A 16,159-nucleotide genomic window follows, 5' to 3' on the forward strand; every position below is an offset into this window, starting at 1 on the left:
CGAGACCAATATGATCCGGGTCGAATGCAAAAGCTTCTGGGCTTGTAAGGCACAGTAGCAGGGAGTGTTTTACAGGGCTCCGAACCTGGCTGGCATGCCGGTTCGAGTGAGAGAGAGGCAGTAAACAACTGTCAATCACATACAATTATAATTCAGACAGTCATGTCATGCTTTAAGGTCTACCATGGGCAGTTCTTCATCTAAAGCGGCCCGTAAGCTACCCAAGGAAAAACCATCATGGGCAGGTTCTCGTACACCCTTGAAACCAGACGGGGCTCAAGAAATACGACGTCCAAAACCACTGGCGTTTGAAAATAAGACTGATGGTGCGTATGCCGGAGCTGTTCTGTCACTTATGCTTATGACCTGTTCAAACGTTGTACTAGCGGTCGAGGCCGATGCAAAAGACCCGCAGTTCATGTTCAAGCTAAATCAGCTAGGCCCTGTGCGCGTCGACCATCACATGCGGTCCGTCCGACCAGTGCGTGACCTGTCCGGTACCGAGTGCCGCGCTTACTAGGGTATTATATTGGTTTCCTCACAGGCAGGACTATGCTCAGCAAATGCATCGTTCTCGCCTTCAGTCTGAAATGGAGGCTTCTCCGTCACATTCCACTCGAAATCGCTTACTGGCCTCATCGTTGAGCGAATTATTGGAGTCCCGGAAAACAGTCAAATCTCAAGCAGAACTTCAGGCCTTAGCAGAGCAGTATCATATCGACGTTACCAAGCTGGACGAGCTCGCGAAGTTTGTCAACACGCCCTCCATTGACGAAAGCACCATAGTAAAGAGCACGAACCAGGAAGGGGAGGAAACTCTGACAATGATGGTGAGTCCGTCAGTGTCCTACTAAGAGTACGAATGAAATTATTGTATTCAGGCTCGCTGGGTCGACCCAAAACTTGAAACGTGATGGAGGTTGATAATCTTTTGATTATTCTTAGTCGTGCCACACTTTCTCTGATAATACAAGTCCCGTAGTATTTACTTACAAAATAGAGATGTTAAAATGACAGAAAAAATTACAATACAAATGGTGAACAGTCTTACATACTAGAAAAAAACGTGCTGAGCGTTCGCCTGCGTCGACTCGGTGGGGCAGTATGGACATTTGACACGTCTGAAACCATCATGAGTCAAGAAAACCAGCACCCGAGGGGCACAAAGACGTACCCGTTGGACTTGCATAATTTTTGCAAACTTTCCTTCGTTATGACGTGCCCACATGTCATCATCATCGGGGGGTTCTGCTCAGTAGATTGTTCCTTGGATACTGGGCAAGCAAAAATGGAATGATAGCGGCTCTCTGGTGCGAGCTGAATTTCAATCTGGAGATGCAGTGAGACAAAATTGGCCTCAGCAAAGAAAAAAGTACAAACAGGCAACTCGTCGCTCTGACTCCATTCACTCTTGCGCTCTTTCATTACCGTCCGAGCTTTCTCAATTCTGGCCAGGGCGCCTCCACCACCAATATCACCTATGACTCTCAATGGTACTTGTCGACTCATGCCAAGATTCGTGCAGTATTCCTTGGCGAAAAGTGGCTCGAGGTCTGTATGCACCGAGTCTGAAGCCAAGTCTGCGTACGGTGACCGCTGAAGGCGTTCCTTCGGGAGATACAAAACGGAAGTCATGAGTCTCTGAAACTCTGTTGCGTGCTCTGGATAGAAGCTGCGCAATGTAGCATTTGCGTACGATATGGCAGGGCCAGCATCTAGTGGTTCTGCCAAGAGGAGACGTATGAATTGAGAACGGTGCAGATAGAACTCCAGCGGCGACGATCGTTTCCGGAGAAAATCGCGGTTCTTCAGCGACCACCTAGAAGCAGTACACATGAGAAAGGGTAATGTCAGAGCCATGAAACGTGGCGCACTCTAATGCAGGCCCTATATCCTGTCTCTTTAATGCCAATACTATGCGGTGCAAGTCCTGAAACTTGGTTCGTTGCTCAGGTTCGATGACCAACTTGCACTCCTGGGAACGATTTCAGCTAAATCTCAGACACCTCGACATTTACTTACTTGAATGAATGTCTCCGCTGTTGAAAACTGCCCGGTGCGCAAAAAATGCAGGGCAATAGTTCTCTCAAGAGCCGCTTGCGCATCCTTCGATGTGAATAGAGGATCATACGTCGGAAGGGGTTGAGTGAATTTCTGTGTCGTGTGAGCTCATGTTCGCCGATATGGAGGATTAACAGAACATGCAGACCTTATCCAGGGCCTTCCCAAGTCTTGCAATTCCGTTGTAAATCTCCCTCTGCTTCTCGTCTATTTCCTTCTTCTTTGCTTCGACAGTTTGTGCTAGAAGGACATAGGTATCCTCTGTAACGCTCCCTGCATTGATGCGATCCTTTACTTCTCGGAGAGATTGAAGAAGAGAGTCCAAAGAGTTCTCGATAGATGGTGTTTTCCCTTTAGCTCTCTCTGTGAGCCTTTCGAGCTTGAACAGTTCTTTAAGTGGTCCGTCCATGAACGTGCTGGCGCTAAGCTGCGTAAGGAGGTCATCGAAATGCTGATTTACAAAAATGGTAATTTGTCACAGCATATACATCGTCACGCGCTGGTTCTGTCACGCCAATGATGCCTCGATTTCTCGTCGGTGATGAACTGGGCAACATAAAATCGGTGGGGTACAACCCAGCTTCGCAAGAGGAATCAAAAACAACCTTTAAAATTCTTCATGATGGTACTGTCACTGGCAGAACTAAAGGCATTCAAAAACTCGCGCTGAACGCGGGGGAGAAGACATTGGTGCGTCCAGACAGCTCTTTGCATTAGTAAAGCATCTAATGCTGAGGGATAGCTATCAGCTGCTCATGCTAATGGAGCGGTTTCAATTTTCTCCTCGAATGAAGATGATCAACTCGAGTTACTCCAAGAGTGGAAGGAAACTCGAATCAAAAGCGATCAGTCTTTCATCGGTCTTGCTGCTTCAGGCAGGTGAGTTTCTTGTATTCAAGTCACTTGCTTGATGGTTCTGAAGCGGCAAAGCTCTGTATTCTCCTGTACTACCAATGGCGCCCTGCTAATGTCGACTTTGAAGGATGATAATAGTGGTGTTAGCCATAATCTTGCTGCCTTGCCGTCTCGACTATGCGACTGGCGTCTCTCACATGACAAACAGACTGTTTGCATACGGAGGCGACGAGGTAGAAGTATCTCTCTGGGATACAGAGCGTGCATTTTCCCGTCCGTCTGAAAGTTCCGCAAAAGGTGCACCAGTTAATGGTAGCAAAAAACGGAAACAAAGCGATACACTTTTTCCTGGGGAAGTTTGGCGCGCCAAAAATGTCCCAAATGATTTTCTCGGACTGCGGCAGCCCGTTCACAATACATGTTTAACTTACCTCTCGCCATCAACATCTACGAGCCAACAGCATCTTCTTGCAGGCACACGTCTCGGTGATATGCGTCGTTACGACACTCGTGCTGGGCGGCGACCTGTCGCTGTGTTTAAGGGAGTAGGGAAGGTTGGTGGCGTAAAAACAGTAGAGAAGGGATTCTCAGAACAGTCGGTGTTTCTTTGATCGACCCTCTGATTGACTTTACTGACCACTACATGATCAGTGAGGCCTTCATCTCAGACAACGGCTCAAATGTGTATGCGGTTGACTTACGGAATGGGAGTATCTCATATGGGTACAAAGGTCTGTTCTCCTGATTACGTTTCCTGCTAATTCTCGTTGACTGATTTTTTGATATCCTAGGCCTATCGGGCACTGCCATCTCACTGGCTGCATCCCCAACCTACTTAGCTTCGGCGTCGATAGATCGATATATACGCATACACAGCGTTGTCCAACTTCCTGATAAAGTTGGGCAGCACCTTGACAAGAAGGGCACGGTTTTAGAGCGCGTCTTCATGACAACAATACCGACGGCTGTTGTTTGGGACCAAGAACAAGATATCGCCCCCGTAAATGAGGATGAACAGGGAGGAGAGGATGTATGGGAAGGTATGAAAAATGCTGAAGAGGGCGATGAAAAGGCTTGAGTGGTCTGCTCGTTTTTCGCAGTCCCACGTCTCATTCAGGAAGTTCATATAATTTTGCATTATCAATACTTTACTTTCGTCGATAAGCAAGGTCCCTTGAAAGATGAAGCGACATTTTTCATCACACCTTGTATATCAGGCGATCCAAAGGATTGAATCTGATAATACATCCCTGCATTATCACTCCTAGGAAATGGTCCACTCGGTCCAATGGGTTGCTAACTCACCATATCTCCAAGAAAACGAGCTCTCGGCGTTCGTATACATGTACTCCACAGCCCCATTGTCGCCTAGTTCACACAGTCGGAACAAATTACGCGCCAAGGTCTTTGTGCGGGGTGCGCCAAGTTGGCAATGCATAATGGGAAGTTGATCAATGAGTTCTTCCACAGGGTGAAACACTACTACTTATATGCGCTGTTCGAAGAGTGCACGTCATCATGCGTGTCGTACAACTGCATGAACATGACTTCATGCACGTGTCCCAGAACATGGAAGTGAAGTACTCTGCTGGACCTCGTGTGGCACCTCAAATTTGGCTCGCAGCAAAGGCCTTCATCGGTTGGTTGACAATCCGCTGCGTACCCCGACACCCGAGCTTGAAAATCCTTCTCAATCTGGACATGAAGGCCACCACAACCTGACGATAGAAGATCTCGCCCTCCGCTTTGGTGTCGGGTGAGTGGAGGAGGTTGCCGACGACCTTTTTGGCAGCGGTTGGGTCGATGGAGACGAGCCCTTCTGCAAAGAAATTGCTGGTGACCTGCGATACCAGATGGGGAAGCAGTTCTGCGCGGGTATCACCACAAATAGGCTGTGATTGTATTAGGCTTCTATTTCGTACAGTAAAGGAGGCAGGCTATGGTGGGGTCCTCTATGTAGCTCGTCCGCGTAGTGCTCGGCATGGCTGGGATCACGAGATACTTGCGCGCATTGAGCCCGAAATGAGCGTATGTCTGTAGTAGGAATTCAACGTCATGCCGGCCTGTGGTAAGAGCACTGAAAATGATGTTCCATCAAAAATGTCAGCCTCTTACACGCCTCATAGCAAGAATCTCGTCCCAATGAGGTCGGGCTGCACGTGACTTGATGTTAAGTATTTACCTAATTGTGAAACTGGCTGTCAGTGGTTGTTAGTCACTGACTTTATGTTATATGGAGGACGACACCCTCGCACAGATAAAATCTGTAGTCGATAGCCTGCAGTCTCCCATATCTGACCTCCAAATTCTTTTGTCGTTACTTTGTCGACCTTTGGACTACATAGGCCTTCTTCCGCCACAATGCCGCCAGTTCAATCTCGAGCCGCTCCAAGGATCGCGAGTCCCTGATATCGCAAAAGCCTTTCCTCCGCTTCAAAGAGTGTTAATTGAGCAAGTTTTACCTACGTGGTCGACAGTCCTTGCTAATGAAGGTCATCTGCTTCTCGCCGATCAATATTTCTGCCCCGATACATTTTCTTTTGCACTATCTGCTGCAGGGGATGTGGTGCTTTGCGCTTATTCCACATTGCTCTCTTCAGTGATCACAGAGGAATCTATTAGATTACTAGCCAAGTTGTCGACTCAGTATCCTATTGACAGACTTCATACCGCTGCTTTCGCTGGCAACGATCTATCAGCCAGGAATTCGGTCAGATGGGATGACTGTCTCAAAAACGTTTTTGCAGTCCCATTAAAAGCTGCCAATGCAGTTGGCACGCGAGATTTGCCCCCAGAACTTGAGCTCGCGACCTACTTCAATGGCTTCAGCAGCGGTACGGAACGTTTAATATCCACTCTTTCCCGTTCCCCATCGCAGGGTGTGTTTTTTCATGTTATATCTGATATACGTATGACGTATGTTCAGATAGGACGATGTCTGTCACACAACTTCTGATAAAACTCGTAAATGTCGGCGTGTTTCCATCTTCATCATTCTTACCACTGTCCCAACCATCCTTCTTTCGTTCCACGCTAGTCACAATCCGCACGAAGTTTAAACTGGATAATGACCACAGCTACTCCAAGTTCTGGACAAATGTACTCATTGATCTCCCATCCACGGTTGCCCAGCAGACCATATTCGCCTCGTTGTGTTATTCTCTGGCGCAGTTACCTAGTAACTTAAGTGTTACTGCGCAAGACAGAGGCATTGTCGTGCAAGAATCCTTATTGCTTCGCGCCATGTTCGGAACTCTCCAGCCAGAATCAGATGTATGGAATGCGGTATTGGGTGTTGTATTATCCCGCGATTGGAAAGAGAGCCATGCCAGGATTTTCGTCAGCTGGGCGGCCGGTGCAAAAACAGGTCCAATAAACTCTAAAGGTCAGTGTTTTGATCAGATTCTCGTGGACACAGTGTTGACCGTGATGCTCCAGCACTCCAGGCCTTATTGTCACGTACTTTGGAAATGTGGTGCACTCCAGAGCACATCAAGCACTCACTGCTGTTGCGGCATCATTGTGAGTATATCTTGTTGTAAAGTCGATTTCAGTAATTGATCACTTCACATGGATCAGATGTTACATCACTGCTACTTCTCATTGTATCGTATTTCCCTCATCAATCAGAATATGTGGTGTCAACTGCGCTTTCGCCTAGCTTCGTCACAGCAGTCGGTCAATATATCAGTCATCTAGATCAGAGCATTCGTCGATGTGGGATGCTGGCAGCTGAAGTGGTTGCAACGCGTGCAGGCAAGAACTTGGATTTCGGAGACTGGGATGGAGACGCCGACGGGAAGCCCTGGGCCAGAGACCTAAGAGCACTTTGTTCGGCTCGAGACATTGATTTTGACCCCTGCGCAGTGGATGAATTGGAGGCAGCCACGGAGGAGAACGCCCTAACAGAAGAGATTATTACTGCTGGTGTCCTGGAAGATACAAAAATATCAGCATTGAAACTCACAAAGGCTAGTGTCGCGACCGGCTACGACTCGGACGACTCACTTACAGGCTACGCATCGCCAACCTCCTCCCGGTCCGCGTCACCCACTCCCTCTGAGCTCGACGAGATGGAGAAAGATCCTACTTTACGTGTTGGAGTCAAGAAAATTCTACGACCTGTGTACCTTGCGCAACTAGGCGAGATGGTGCGGAACGCTAGAGTGAAGCCCGGCGAAGAGAGTCAGGAAGCCGACAAAATTGAAATGGCCCTTAACGTTGCAGAAGAGCTGATCAGGAAAAAGAGAGATTATGGGAGTGAACTTGGTGGGTTCGGCATGGCATTACATACTTCAAGAACTGACCGCTACGCAGAGGAAAACGCTGCTAATTTGGTTTATGGTTTCACTTCGCTGAACGACAACTTCGAAATTGTCGGCTTCGAGAACAAGCGTCAGCGTGCCATCAATGCTCTGGTAGCGTGCTGCCCTCGAGTCTCTGCTGGGTAAGTTTCTTTGCAAGCTATGATGGACAAACACGTATGATGAAATTCCCCACAGGTGCATCATCGAAGAATTTTTCAGTAATCAGTATTCTACTGAGCAACGCTTTGTCATACTCAACGGCCTTGTGCTTGGAGCACGAGAACTGGCGTCGCTCCCCGTCCATTCTGCAAACTTGCAGCCTCTTAATAATCAGCGCACCGCATTTCCTAGCAAAACTTTGCCTCCTGCCCTTCATCAGAAATATCTCACTGTTGATGGTCAAGCCAATGGAACTGTTCAAGGCTTGCTTGAGGGTGTCACACGGGCAGCAATTGACAGAGGAAAGGAAGCTACCGCCGACAAAGTGCCAGAGTTCGTACGAGAACGGCAGTTGCGCATAAGGAAATCTAAAGTTGCTGAAGTGTCGCCTGCAGAAAGGCGAAGTCGAACTCTTTTGCCAGGCCACATTTCGCAACCTCACCGAACTGCATTCATAGACGTCGCAGCTGAATACTTCATCATGCCATTTATCAACCGTTTCTGGGCATTCCTCCGCAACGAACAGACACGCGAGGAGAGAACAGCACACCGTGATGCTCTGTATCGGTATCACGGTGCTGGCACAGGTCTTGTCCTCAACGCCGTTGTTCTGTCACAATTCATGAGCTCTCTGGCGTTGCTGGTACATGCAGCACAGAATGCTCCGCAATGGTTGTCTATTATTGCACCAGGTGCACTGGAGCTCGCGGTCACCTTGGGGACTCGACCGATCTCAAGGGCTGCTAACGATGACACGGACTCGACTGGACTAACTGGGGAAGCTCGGGGAAAGGAAGCTTCGGTCCTCACGGCTGCTCTTGAACTTTCTTTGATTGTCCTGGATGGTTGTCTCGAGCTCGATGGGGGACGCTCGCTCGGGCTTGAGCACACTGCACTACTGTTGGGTGCTGGAGAGTGGGCTGGGAGGATTTTTGAGCTACTTGAGAAGGGCACTCTGGTAGAAGGTGGCGGGGGAGGGCATGAGGTTCGATTGCGTAGAGCTGCTGCAGGGGTATTGCTGAAGGTCGATGAATTGACCTCAAAATGGCGAAGGTCAATGGTGGATGTCCGATAGTCGATGCATGCGAGACATTTGTCTCCAGAAATCTCTTGTTAGTGCGTTACCGCCTACGGGTTGACTCAAGTATAGTACATGCGGGGTACAAATGTTGCTAATTTATGTTACTTTGTATCTAATGCCAGTAATTGGCAGAGATGGCCTTGACAGAAAGCCAAGCATCATCCAAGGCTTTCACAACCTCATCGGCTGTGAAGAGCAGTTTAGTCGTATGACAAAATAGTAAGAGCTGTGTTGAGCTCACGTAAAGGGCCCTTTTCGAGATCCAAAAGGTTCTGAAAATGATCGATTCGTATGTGTTGAGCCAGAAATTATGTGCATGACCATACCTGCTCCGTGTGCTTCGCACTAGATGCTCCGATAATCACTGCGTCGCCAGTTTCACGAGACAGACAGCTGTGGTGAGAGATCCACCGCAAAGCCACTTCAGGCACCGTCAAATTGTACGCTTCAGCAACCTCGCGGACCAACTTGACAGCAGCAAAGTAGGTGTTATTCCAATACCTGCACTGTGTCAAATGCGAAACTTCCTATCCTCGAATGAAGTTTACCTGTTACGATGGAACTACGAAGTACAAAATCAGCTCTGAAGACAAGATAACGCAGAGAAGTAGAAGAGACCTCGCCCTGCATTCTGCCAGGATCAAATCGGCTACCTGCCTCAGCCTGATCGTCTTGGCTGATGTATCGACCAGTAAAGAAGCCTCCTGCAACTAAATCAAATGGCTCAGGCTCATGCGTAGCAATACTACAGGGAAAATGCGTACGAGGACTGAAGGCGTAGAAGCTTATACCATATTTGCGTAAGCAGCTGAACAGTTCCGGTTCTACGGTTCTACGGGCCAGCTGTATAAGCACAATAGAAGGCGAGATACTCAATAGCAAACCTTTGTATCGCATTGTAAGCGCCTTGGTACACAGTAGGTTGGATATACCCATTTGACCTGCATATTTCCATTATTTGCGCTACTTCCCAACTATGCAAGAGGGGATTAGGACCTAGGATTGGCAATCACATTGAAAGATACTGACGACATATAATTGCTGATGCCAAAAGTTTTAAAATACCCTTCTTTGTATAGTTCGTTAACAGCTTTTAGAGTGACCTCGTATGGTATAGTGCGGTCAGGACCGTGAAGATACCACATGTCAACTTTGCTGAATGACATTATCAGGTCGTGGGCTTGCAATAGCGAGGATCACTTACTCGGTGTTCAGGGCCTTCAAGGATGCCATGAGATTCAGGCGCAAACCCTTGAATGTTCAAGCATAAACAATTGTAGCAACGGAGTGCAGGAAGCGGAATGGGTTCACCTCTGGGGAGTGATCGTACAGCTGGCCCTCCTCAGTAGGGAGGCCCATCCGCTAAGAGACCTGTTGAGCCGACTTGAAAGAACAGAAAAGCTGGACGTTACAGAATGTGGATAGTGCTTGGTGTCCATGATCAAACTCCGGTTCTGCCAGTTGATTTTTCCGAGATATTCTTCACTGGTGCCGAATGCATAAATGCGTGCAGTGTCGACCTGAAGAAAATCAGTGTATTGCAATGCATGGCTGACTGACGTAAGATCAACCTCATTGTGCCCATGGCTCTGAAAGATGTCGAGGATAGTTTCCACGTCTTTGAGTTCGTGAACTCGAGCGCCTTCAGATCCTTCTACGCCAAACGTCATAGCACCCTGAAGATAACTTAGCACTGTCATCATGAACGAGTGACTAAATATCGACCATTACGATCTTCAAGGCGCTCTTTGGGCTGATAGTTGCAGACATGGTTGTTAGAATGTGAGCTGAACTAGTAGTATTATGTGTGGATTGTCGTTCTCAGTGGGCGTGTTAAGTTTGAACTTATAAGTAGTGCCATGCCGAAAGGTGATACATAGCGTGCATAAGCCTTCGGCAAAAGATAGCTTGAATTGAATGGGGTGGTCAGACTGTTTGACCGGTGCCAAGCCAGATTGATGACCGTCTGACAAACCAACACCGTGTTATTATTATTCCCGCGCTACTTCTTACCGTGGCTGTGCAGGCCTCTCAGGAGAACTTTATGCCGCCCCAGAGCGTTGTCGCTCATGCACATGTGTCTTCATCTATTACTATGACTCGGATTTCGTTCATCGTTCGTCTTCCTGTTTCTGTCGCGTTTGATATAGCATCGCAGTTCTTCAACTGCCCACTCGCTCAGCCATTCAAGTTTAGGTTCTCGGTTCACTGAAATCCTCACGGCCTCTTATGAGGGTCTATCATCTTGCTCGTTAATGAGCTTCTTAAGCATTTTCATTTGTTTATTTGTTGGACTTGTTTTCTTTGCATTTACTATCACCTACGTACCGTACGGTATCTTGACCAATTTGATCATGAATCTGGATTTTGAATTTGAGTGGGAGCAGCAGGGCTGTGTGTTCTGAACCTCGTGGCGCAGAACTTGCCTTAACAGTACTAGGGTGACCACGCTCAGGCTGCTTCTGCTTCTCCCAAACACATGAGCCACTCACCTTTCACCCTCTCTGCCTCGTGTCCCAACCCTTGTCGACACCCAAGGCAGTGAAATGGCCTTCAAAAGCAAAACCGTCAAGCGTTTCAGCGTTCGCGGTTTCCTCGCAGCGATCCTGCACCCATTCATGACATCCCCAACCGACGCCCCTGGGGTGTTCACCTCGGGCGATAGCTACAACAACGTAGGAGATTGGCACACGCTGCTCTTGAACAACGAGCTTTCTTCACAGTGCGAGCTCGAACGCATGGTCTGCTGCAAATGCACCACCAGCGTCGAACATGAATTCTTGCTCCTACACTTCCGCCATCCGACGCAACACCACGCTGTCGCTATCCTAGTGTTGGACAGGACATTTCGTCCGGATTCTACAGAGAATAATAACGGCAATGGCTCGTCGAGATCGGTTGGCACTGGCCAATCAACCATACTCTCCCCCTCGGTATCTGCAACCCCCGCCCACGATTCCATCTTCACCACCCCCAATCACGGCTCTGCAATCGAATCATACCTCACTAAACGATATGGCGAGCACAAGCACCTTGGTAACCTCGACTTTTCCGCTTCCGCTCGTCCTTCGGCGATGCAAGTATCCGTGCTGTTGTGCGTGCTCCGCAAGCATTCCCCAACTTATCATCTGTGGCAATACCAGTGTTACTGGTATGCCTACACTGTTTGGGAGGCCCTCAAGAGGCTTTTTCCTGGGTGCCGGGAGACAACGCTGAGCGAGGGGCGCTCTCGCTTTTGCGGACAGGAGATTAGGAAGGCGGAGAGTGTTGAGGCGGTGTGTGAGCTGTATCGCGCCGAGTGGGCGCGTTTTGAGAATGCGGCGGAGGAGAGGAGGAGGGCGAAGGAGGAGGAGGTGCGCCGGGTGAGTGTTCTTTTTTGGGATTGGTTGGGCTGTTTACTTATTTGTTTTTACAGTTGAGGATGGAAGGTTTGGTGGAGGGACGGGCTCAACGTCAACTAGAGGTTGACGAAGCGGAGAGGAGAGCAGACGAAGAGAGGAGGCAAAGGGAGGAAGCGGAGAGGAAGTACGAGGCTGAACTGAACCGAATGCGAGCAAGAATGGCCGAGCTCGAGCGCCGTGCAGTGTGATACTGGTGTAACGATTGCTCTCATTTCCTCGTCATCGACATCCTCCTCACTAATAGATCCAGTTGCAATGTACATTACTATTAGAACATATTAGATATGACCTTCCTGTCTCAGACTCTCGATCGGCATGTAACTTTGACTCTGGACGAAAGTGTTTACTACCGGTAACGCAGATTCGTCCGCTTTCAAGTTAAAGGATACATCAAGGATGCATTGCAGTTGCATTCGTGAACGAGCTGCCGATTGTGGAGCACGCGGCTAGACTTCACAGATCTGACTCGGAAGGAAACCAATGCCATGATTTGTATCGTATTGGCCTGTAGTACAGGGCCCGTCGGTCGTACTGGCCGCGGCGCCACCAGTAATATCCTAGCAGTAAACAAAACCACGCTTGAACGTTGAGCAGGAGCATCGATGCATCATCTCTCGGATAGTGCAATTCAACACATCGCGGCCGATCCTTTCATGCATCGCCTCAAAGAATGCCATACGCCCCAACCACTGTTTGTCTGACCTCAATGTATGTGTGATAGACGAGACTGAACTGCAGCTGCTCATTCTGCACCTCCGGGAAATCGTGTGTGACTTGTATTCGCAGGATCATGATTGGTCTAAAGTATACATAGGAGGCAATATGCCGTATCCAGTCCAGATCGTGTGAATTTCAGGACTCTCATCCTACTGTTCCGACAAACCCTCATCACACTTCCGCTCGCTGGTGGACAATGCTTGCAACCACTTTATTGAGGCGTTCAGCAACTTCAACTCCTTCAGTTTTTGGGAGGGCCTTCTCGAACTCGTGCGCGCGCCGCTCAGATGCATTATTCATGGTAGGTGAATCTTCTATTTTGAACTGAAAAGTTATTAAATGCGGACAGCACCGCGACACGGAGTACAACAACCCAAAGGTATGTGTTCCACGTTAGCGACCTTTATACTTACTCACAATATTTCTCTGAGCAGATACCCTTCGCATTCACAGCAGACAACGTGAAGAGGGCCGAAGAGATCATCTCTAGATATCCTCCGCAATATAAGAAGGCTGCAGTCATTCCTCTCCTTGACCTCGGGCAACGGCAGAACAAGGGATGGACGAGCATCAGCGTTATGAACTATGTCGCAAAGTTGCTCGGGATGCCCCCAATGCGGGTGTACGAGGTCGCGACCTTCTATACCATGTTCAACCGGTGCGTCAACCACGCGGCACTAGTCAGAGGTCTGCTCTACTGACTACTGTATTGGCGCAGTGAACCAATTGGGGAGAATTTCGTGCAAGTCTGTACCACCACACCATGCATGCTGAGTGGTTCCACGGAGATTTTGAACACGGTTTGCAGTCAACTGGGTGGAATAACACCAGGAGCCACGACAGCCGATGGTAAATTCACAGTTGTTGAAGTTGAATGCCAAGGTGCTTGCAGTAATGCACCTATGATGGTCGTGAATGATGATTTCTACGTTCGTCGCCTTTCCATTGCTCGCAAAACGTGAGCTGAACTGAGTCCAGGAGGATCTGACACCGGCAACCACAAAGAAAGTCCTAGAGGCTTTCGCAAAGGGCCAAAAACCGAAACCGGGACCGCAAAGTGGGCGAAAGACAAGCGAAAACTCTGCTGGACTTACCTCGCTTACATCGAAAGTAAGTTCGCTTCATACAGGCAATATCATGTCATTGAATATCTGTTACTAGCCCTATGGACCAGGAGAGTTCTGCACACCGGAGTTTAGCTAGATATTCCTAGAACTATCTTTGATGGTAATGATTTGAAAAAAGAAACAAAGTGTGAAGTCCTATCACTGTTCAAAATTACCCGAGATGTTTAGTCGTCGCCCTCTCCGTCGTCATAACCGTGTGCGCCGTGTCCACCCTCCGGAAGCCTTTCAATCATAAACCTGCCCAAGAAGTGGTAGTCGGAACACAAGATCAAGACATGGAACTTACTCAATCTCCTCTCTCAAGTCGTCACAGTAAGTGTCTGTATGCAAGTTAATAATAATAAAAGGCGCTGAATTGCACCGAGACGCACCAAGAGGTAAGTCATGCGCGTCACATCCTAATGCTGTTTTCAGCAACATAATTGTTTGTCCGTGCAGAACACTTACCAAAAGGCATCTCGATCTCATCTGCGATACCCTCGATGCCCATTAATGTAAAGGCAACTACAGTAACGATGGGAATTGTGCTCCAGCCGAGGTCATTCACGAGGGTGAATGGCAGGGCAAACAGGTATAAAGTTACACATTGCTTTAAATGGATTCCATCTAGAGCGCTATCAGTAATTGTTGGGGATGCCAATAAAGATTGAACTCGCAAGGCGCGGGTATAGGGGTATTCGCCACCCTCTCCATCGAAGTCATTTGGTCAACCATTGACTGCACCCTGGAGAAAGATGAGATAGTTTTCAGTGGACAAACACATCTGACTTACAACCCACTCATGGCATTCATGCCTGAGTATCAGTACAATATTAAGCGTCAAGATTGAGAATTATGTCAGGGTATCCTACCTGCCGGACCAACAGTTTCAAGCAAACCTTCCCGCTTAAACCTGAAGATGGCGCTAGACAGCTCATGAGCGATACTGTTGTTATTGGTCAGTTGTAGTGTGACGTATGAAATTTTCTTACGAACAGGAGGGGAAATGGGATAGACATTCGATCAGCGTAGGGGTGGAACTCGACAGTTTGATGAGAATTTGAAAGCAGCGGGGTAGTTGAAGCTGACGCGGTGGCATGGCCAACGAGCATTTTCTTGCTGCGCTTCCGACGAACTCTCTTAGTGGCATCAGGGCTGTTGTGTGCACTATCCGAAGCTGATGAAGTAGCATCATAGGACTTAGGAGAGGGTCTGTCTTGAGCTGTGGTATAACCAAGGTCGTGGATTCGCGTGAAAGATGCGGAAAGAATGCCAGTATAATCATCGTAATCAGGCCCATCTTCATTGCGGAGGTAGTGCTTGACAGCAAATGCAAAAGCGACGCAAAATTGCAGGACTTCTATCTTCTGACGCTTGAGTTGAGCGGTGGTAAGTGCAGACGTCGGTGTTTTTCCGAGAACGTGAGAGGGGTGATCTTCGGCAGGAGGTAGCGAGACATGAATCCATATCATACGAGACAAGTTGCGGACCTAGAGAAGACTCAATGAAGATGAATACAGGCAATTATTGAACCCTACGTTAGACGTGACGGACGAGAAGCACTTTCGACCTTCCCAGAAACGGTCGTATGAAGTGCTAGGCAGAGATCAAATACTGTCCTCGGTAACTTCATGCTTTACTCACCTATTTCTGTAGAGAGCTGAGCTGGTCAACGTCGTTGGCTATGCATACGACTCACCTGAATACGAGAATCAAACCAACCTGGGGATTGTGACATGTCAGCATATTCATGGGTTAGCAACATTCGCTAGTACTTACCACCACAGACAACAGTGGCACGACCGAATTTGTCAAGACCACTCTCTTCCCTTTGGACCACGCATAGGCAACCAACGCAGCAAATATGGTGACAGTCAAAACTGGACCAATTATACGACCGATGATCTATATCATGGGCATGTTAGTCACTGCGTTTTCTCATGCCAACAACACGTACGCTGCCTTTTAATCGCAATACATCGGGAAGCCACGAGTACTGCACGGCGTCAGCCAAAGAGAAGCAGAGTAAAATTTCAAATAACCTTGCGTAGGTACTTCCTTTTGATCCTTGGGGACTATCATCTAATTGGTTGGACAAAGACGGATGATCATGTTGAAATCTTACCTTGAAGGCTGCCAAGGTGAACTTCGAACTCTGGCGGGACTCCATGCTGTCTACTGGCAGATGGCCCAAACACTGTGGGAGACACCACAAGAGTTGTGTCGGAGCCCGACGGTCTTGTGCACGTGTTGTGGGTTTGCTAGTTATATGGCATATACTAAAAAGGCCCGCGGGTAGTTACCGTATTAATACATCGTTGCATCATTATCAAGCCAGCAAATCCCCTCAAATCCCTCAGTCTACATATAAAGGCAGAAGGTCTGCATATGGTCACTAAGGGCACTGAATTGACGATCAAAAGTTATAACTCTCCTCGACAGCTTACAACGTTTAGTTGAAGTGTCAAATAT

General features: G+C 48.3%; 8 protein-coding genes across 8 annotated transcripts; 5 read left to right on the top strand and 3 right to left on the bottom strand.

The window, feature by feature from the left end:
- The first annotated feature begins 153 nt into the window (after positions 1-153).
- On the top strand, positions 154-1,036 carry F5891DRAFT_1015782 (uncharacterized protein). Its single transcript, XM_041360893.1, has 4 exons — positions 154-326; positions 387-481; positions 549-830; positions 882-1,036. Exons 1-4 carry the CDS (start codon positions 185-187, stop codon positions 912-914), a joined length of 552 nt encoding a protein of 183 aa, XP_041229476.1. The 5' UTR covers positions 154-184; the 3' UTR covers positions 915-1,036.
- Positions 1,037-2,493, bottom strand: F5891DRAFT_1015785 (CTLH/CRA C-terminal to lish motif domain-containing protein). Its single transcript, XM_041360894.1, has 6 exons — positions 2,210-2,493; positions 2,023-2,154; positions 1,875-1,975; positions 1,381-1,819; positions 1,175-1,329; positions 1,037-1,121 (listed from the first exon to the last, which is right to left on the bottom strand). The coding sequence occupies exons 1-6, from the start codon at positions 2,468-2,470 to the stop codon at positions 1,055-1,057; spliced, it is 1,155 nt and encodes a 384-aa protein (XP_041229477.1). The 5' UTR covers positions 2,471-2,493; the 3' UTR covers positions 1,037-1,054.
- Positions 2,494-2,580: 87 nt separating this feature from the next.
- F5891DRAFT_1126850 (uncharacterized protein) lies at positions 2,581-3,994 on the top strand (the record flags this gene model as incomplete). Its single annotated transcript, XM_041364131.1, has 6 exons — positions 2,581-2,751; positions 2,804-2,940; positions 3,055-3,127; positions 3,150-3,511; positions 3,568-3,647; positions 3,708-3,994. 6 exons carry the CDS (start codon positions 2,581-2,583, stop codon positions 3,992-3,994), a joined length of 1,110 nt encoding a protein of 369 aa, XP_041229478.1.
- A 1,138-nt stretch (positions 3,995-5,132) lies between these two features.
- On the top strand, positions 5,133-8,649 carry F5891DRAFT_59323 (telomere length regulation protein-domain-containing protein). Its single transcript, XM_041372393.1, has 6 exons — positions 5,133-5,795; positions 5,843-6,301; positions 6,355-6,438; positions 6,496-7,185; positions 7,234-7,363; positions 7,419-8,649. The coding sequence occupies exons 1-6, from the start codon at positions 5,150-5,152 to the stop codon at positions 8,455-8,457; spliced, it is 3,048 nt and encodes a 1,015-aa protein (XP_041229479.1). The 5' UTR covers positions 5,133-5,149; the 3' UTR covers positions 8,458-8,649.
- On the bottom strand, positions 8,517-10,415 carry F5891DRAFT_59273 (Aldo/keto reductase). Its single transcript, XM_041372392.1, has 13 exons — positions 10,189-10,415; positions 10,035-10,139; positions 9,876-9,983; positions 9,775-9,825; positions 9,668-9,714; positions 9,493-9,618; positions 9,348-9,437; positions 9,228-9,295; positions 9,082-9,173; positions 9,012-9,025; positions 8,790-8,964; positions 8,705-8,735; positions 8,517-8,649 (listed from the first exon to the last, which is right to left on the bottom strand). The coding sequence occupies exons 1-13, from the start codon at positions 10,231-10,233 to the stop codon at positions 8,576-8,578; spliced, it is 1,026 nt and encodes a 341-aa protein (XP_041229480.1). The 5' UTR covers positions 10,234-10,415; the 3' UTR covers positions 8,517-8,575.
- Positions 10,416-10,878: 463 nt separating this feature from the next.
- F5891DRAFT_1141200 (uncharacterized protein) lies at positions 10,879-12,338 on the top strand. Its single transcript, XM_041364906.1, has 2 exons — positions 10,879-11,825; positions 11,879-12,338. The coding sequence occupies exons 1-2, from the start codon at positions 11,010-11,012 to the stop codon at positions 12,050-12,052; spliced, it is 990 nt and encodes a 329-aa protein (XP_041229481.1). The 5' UTR covers positions 10,879-11,009; the 3' UTR covers positions 12,053-12,338.
- Positions 12,339-12,717: 379 nt separating this feature from the next.
- F5891DRAFT_59359 (NdufV2, NADH dehydrogenase 24 kd subunit) lies at positions 12,718-13,957 on the top strand. Its single transcript, XM_041372395.1, has 6 exons — positions 12,718-12,882; positions 12,931-12,960; positions 13,016-13,239; positions 13,300-13,510; positions 13,560-13,691; positions 13,743-13,957. The coding sequence occupies exons 1-6, from the start codon at positions 12,778-12,780 to the stop codon at positions 13,782-13,784; spliced, it is 744 nt and encodes a 247-aa protein (XP_041229482.1). The 5' UTR covers positions 12,718-12,777; the 3' UTR covers positions 13,785-13,957.
- Positions 13,560-16,008, bottom strand: F5891DRAFT_59363 (Bestrophin, RFP-TM, chloride channel-domain-containing protein). Its single transcript, XM_041372397.1, has 15 exons — positions 15,813-16,008; positions 15,730-15,762; positions 15,645-15,683; positions 15,467-15,592; positions 15,387-15,409; positions 15,332-15,337; positions 15,226-15,283; positions 14,684-15,177; positions 14,560-14,633; positions 14,481-14,502; positions 14,365-14,432; positions 14,156-14,314; positions 14,080-14,106; positions 13,995-14,028; positions 13,560-13,945 (listed from the first exon to the last, which is right to left on the bottom strand). The coding sequence occupies exons 1-15, from the start codon at positions 15,855-15,857 to the stop codon at positions 13,873-13,875; spliced, it is 1,281 nt and encodes a 426-aa protein (XP_041229483.1). The 5' UTR covers positions 15,858-16,008; the 3' UTR covers positions 13,560-13,872.
- Positions 16,009-16,159: the final 151 nt, after the last annotated feature.

The sequence above is a fragment of the Suillus fuscotomentosus genome, assembly GCF_016647785.1.
Source record: "Suillus fuscotomentosus strain FC203 chromosome Unknown F5891scaffold_11, whole genome shotgun sequence".
Taxonomy (NCBI): domain Eukaryota; kingdom Fungi; phylum Basidiomycota; class Agaricomycetes; order Boletales; family Suillaceae; genus Suillus; species Suillus fuscotomentosus.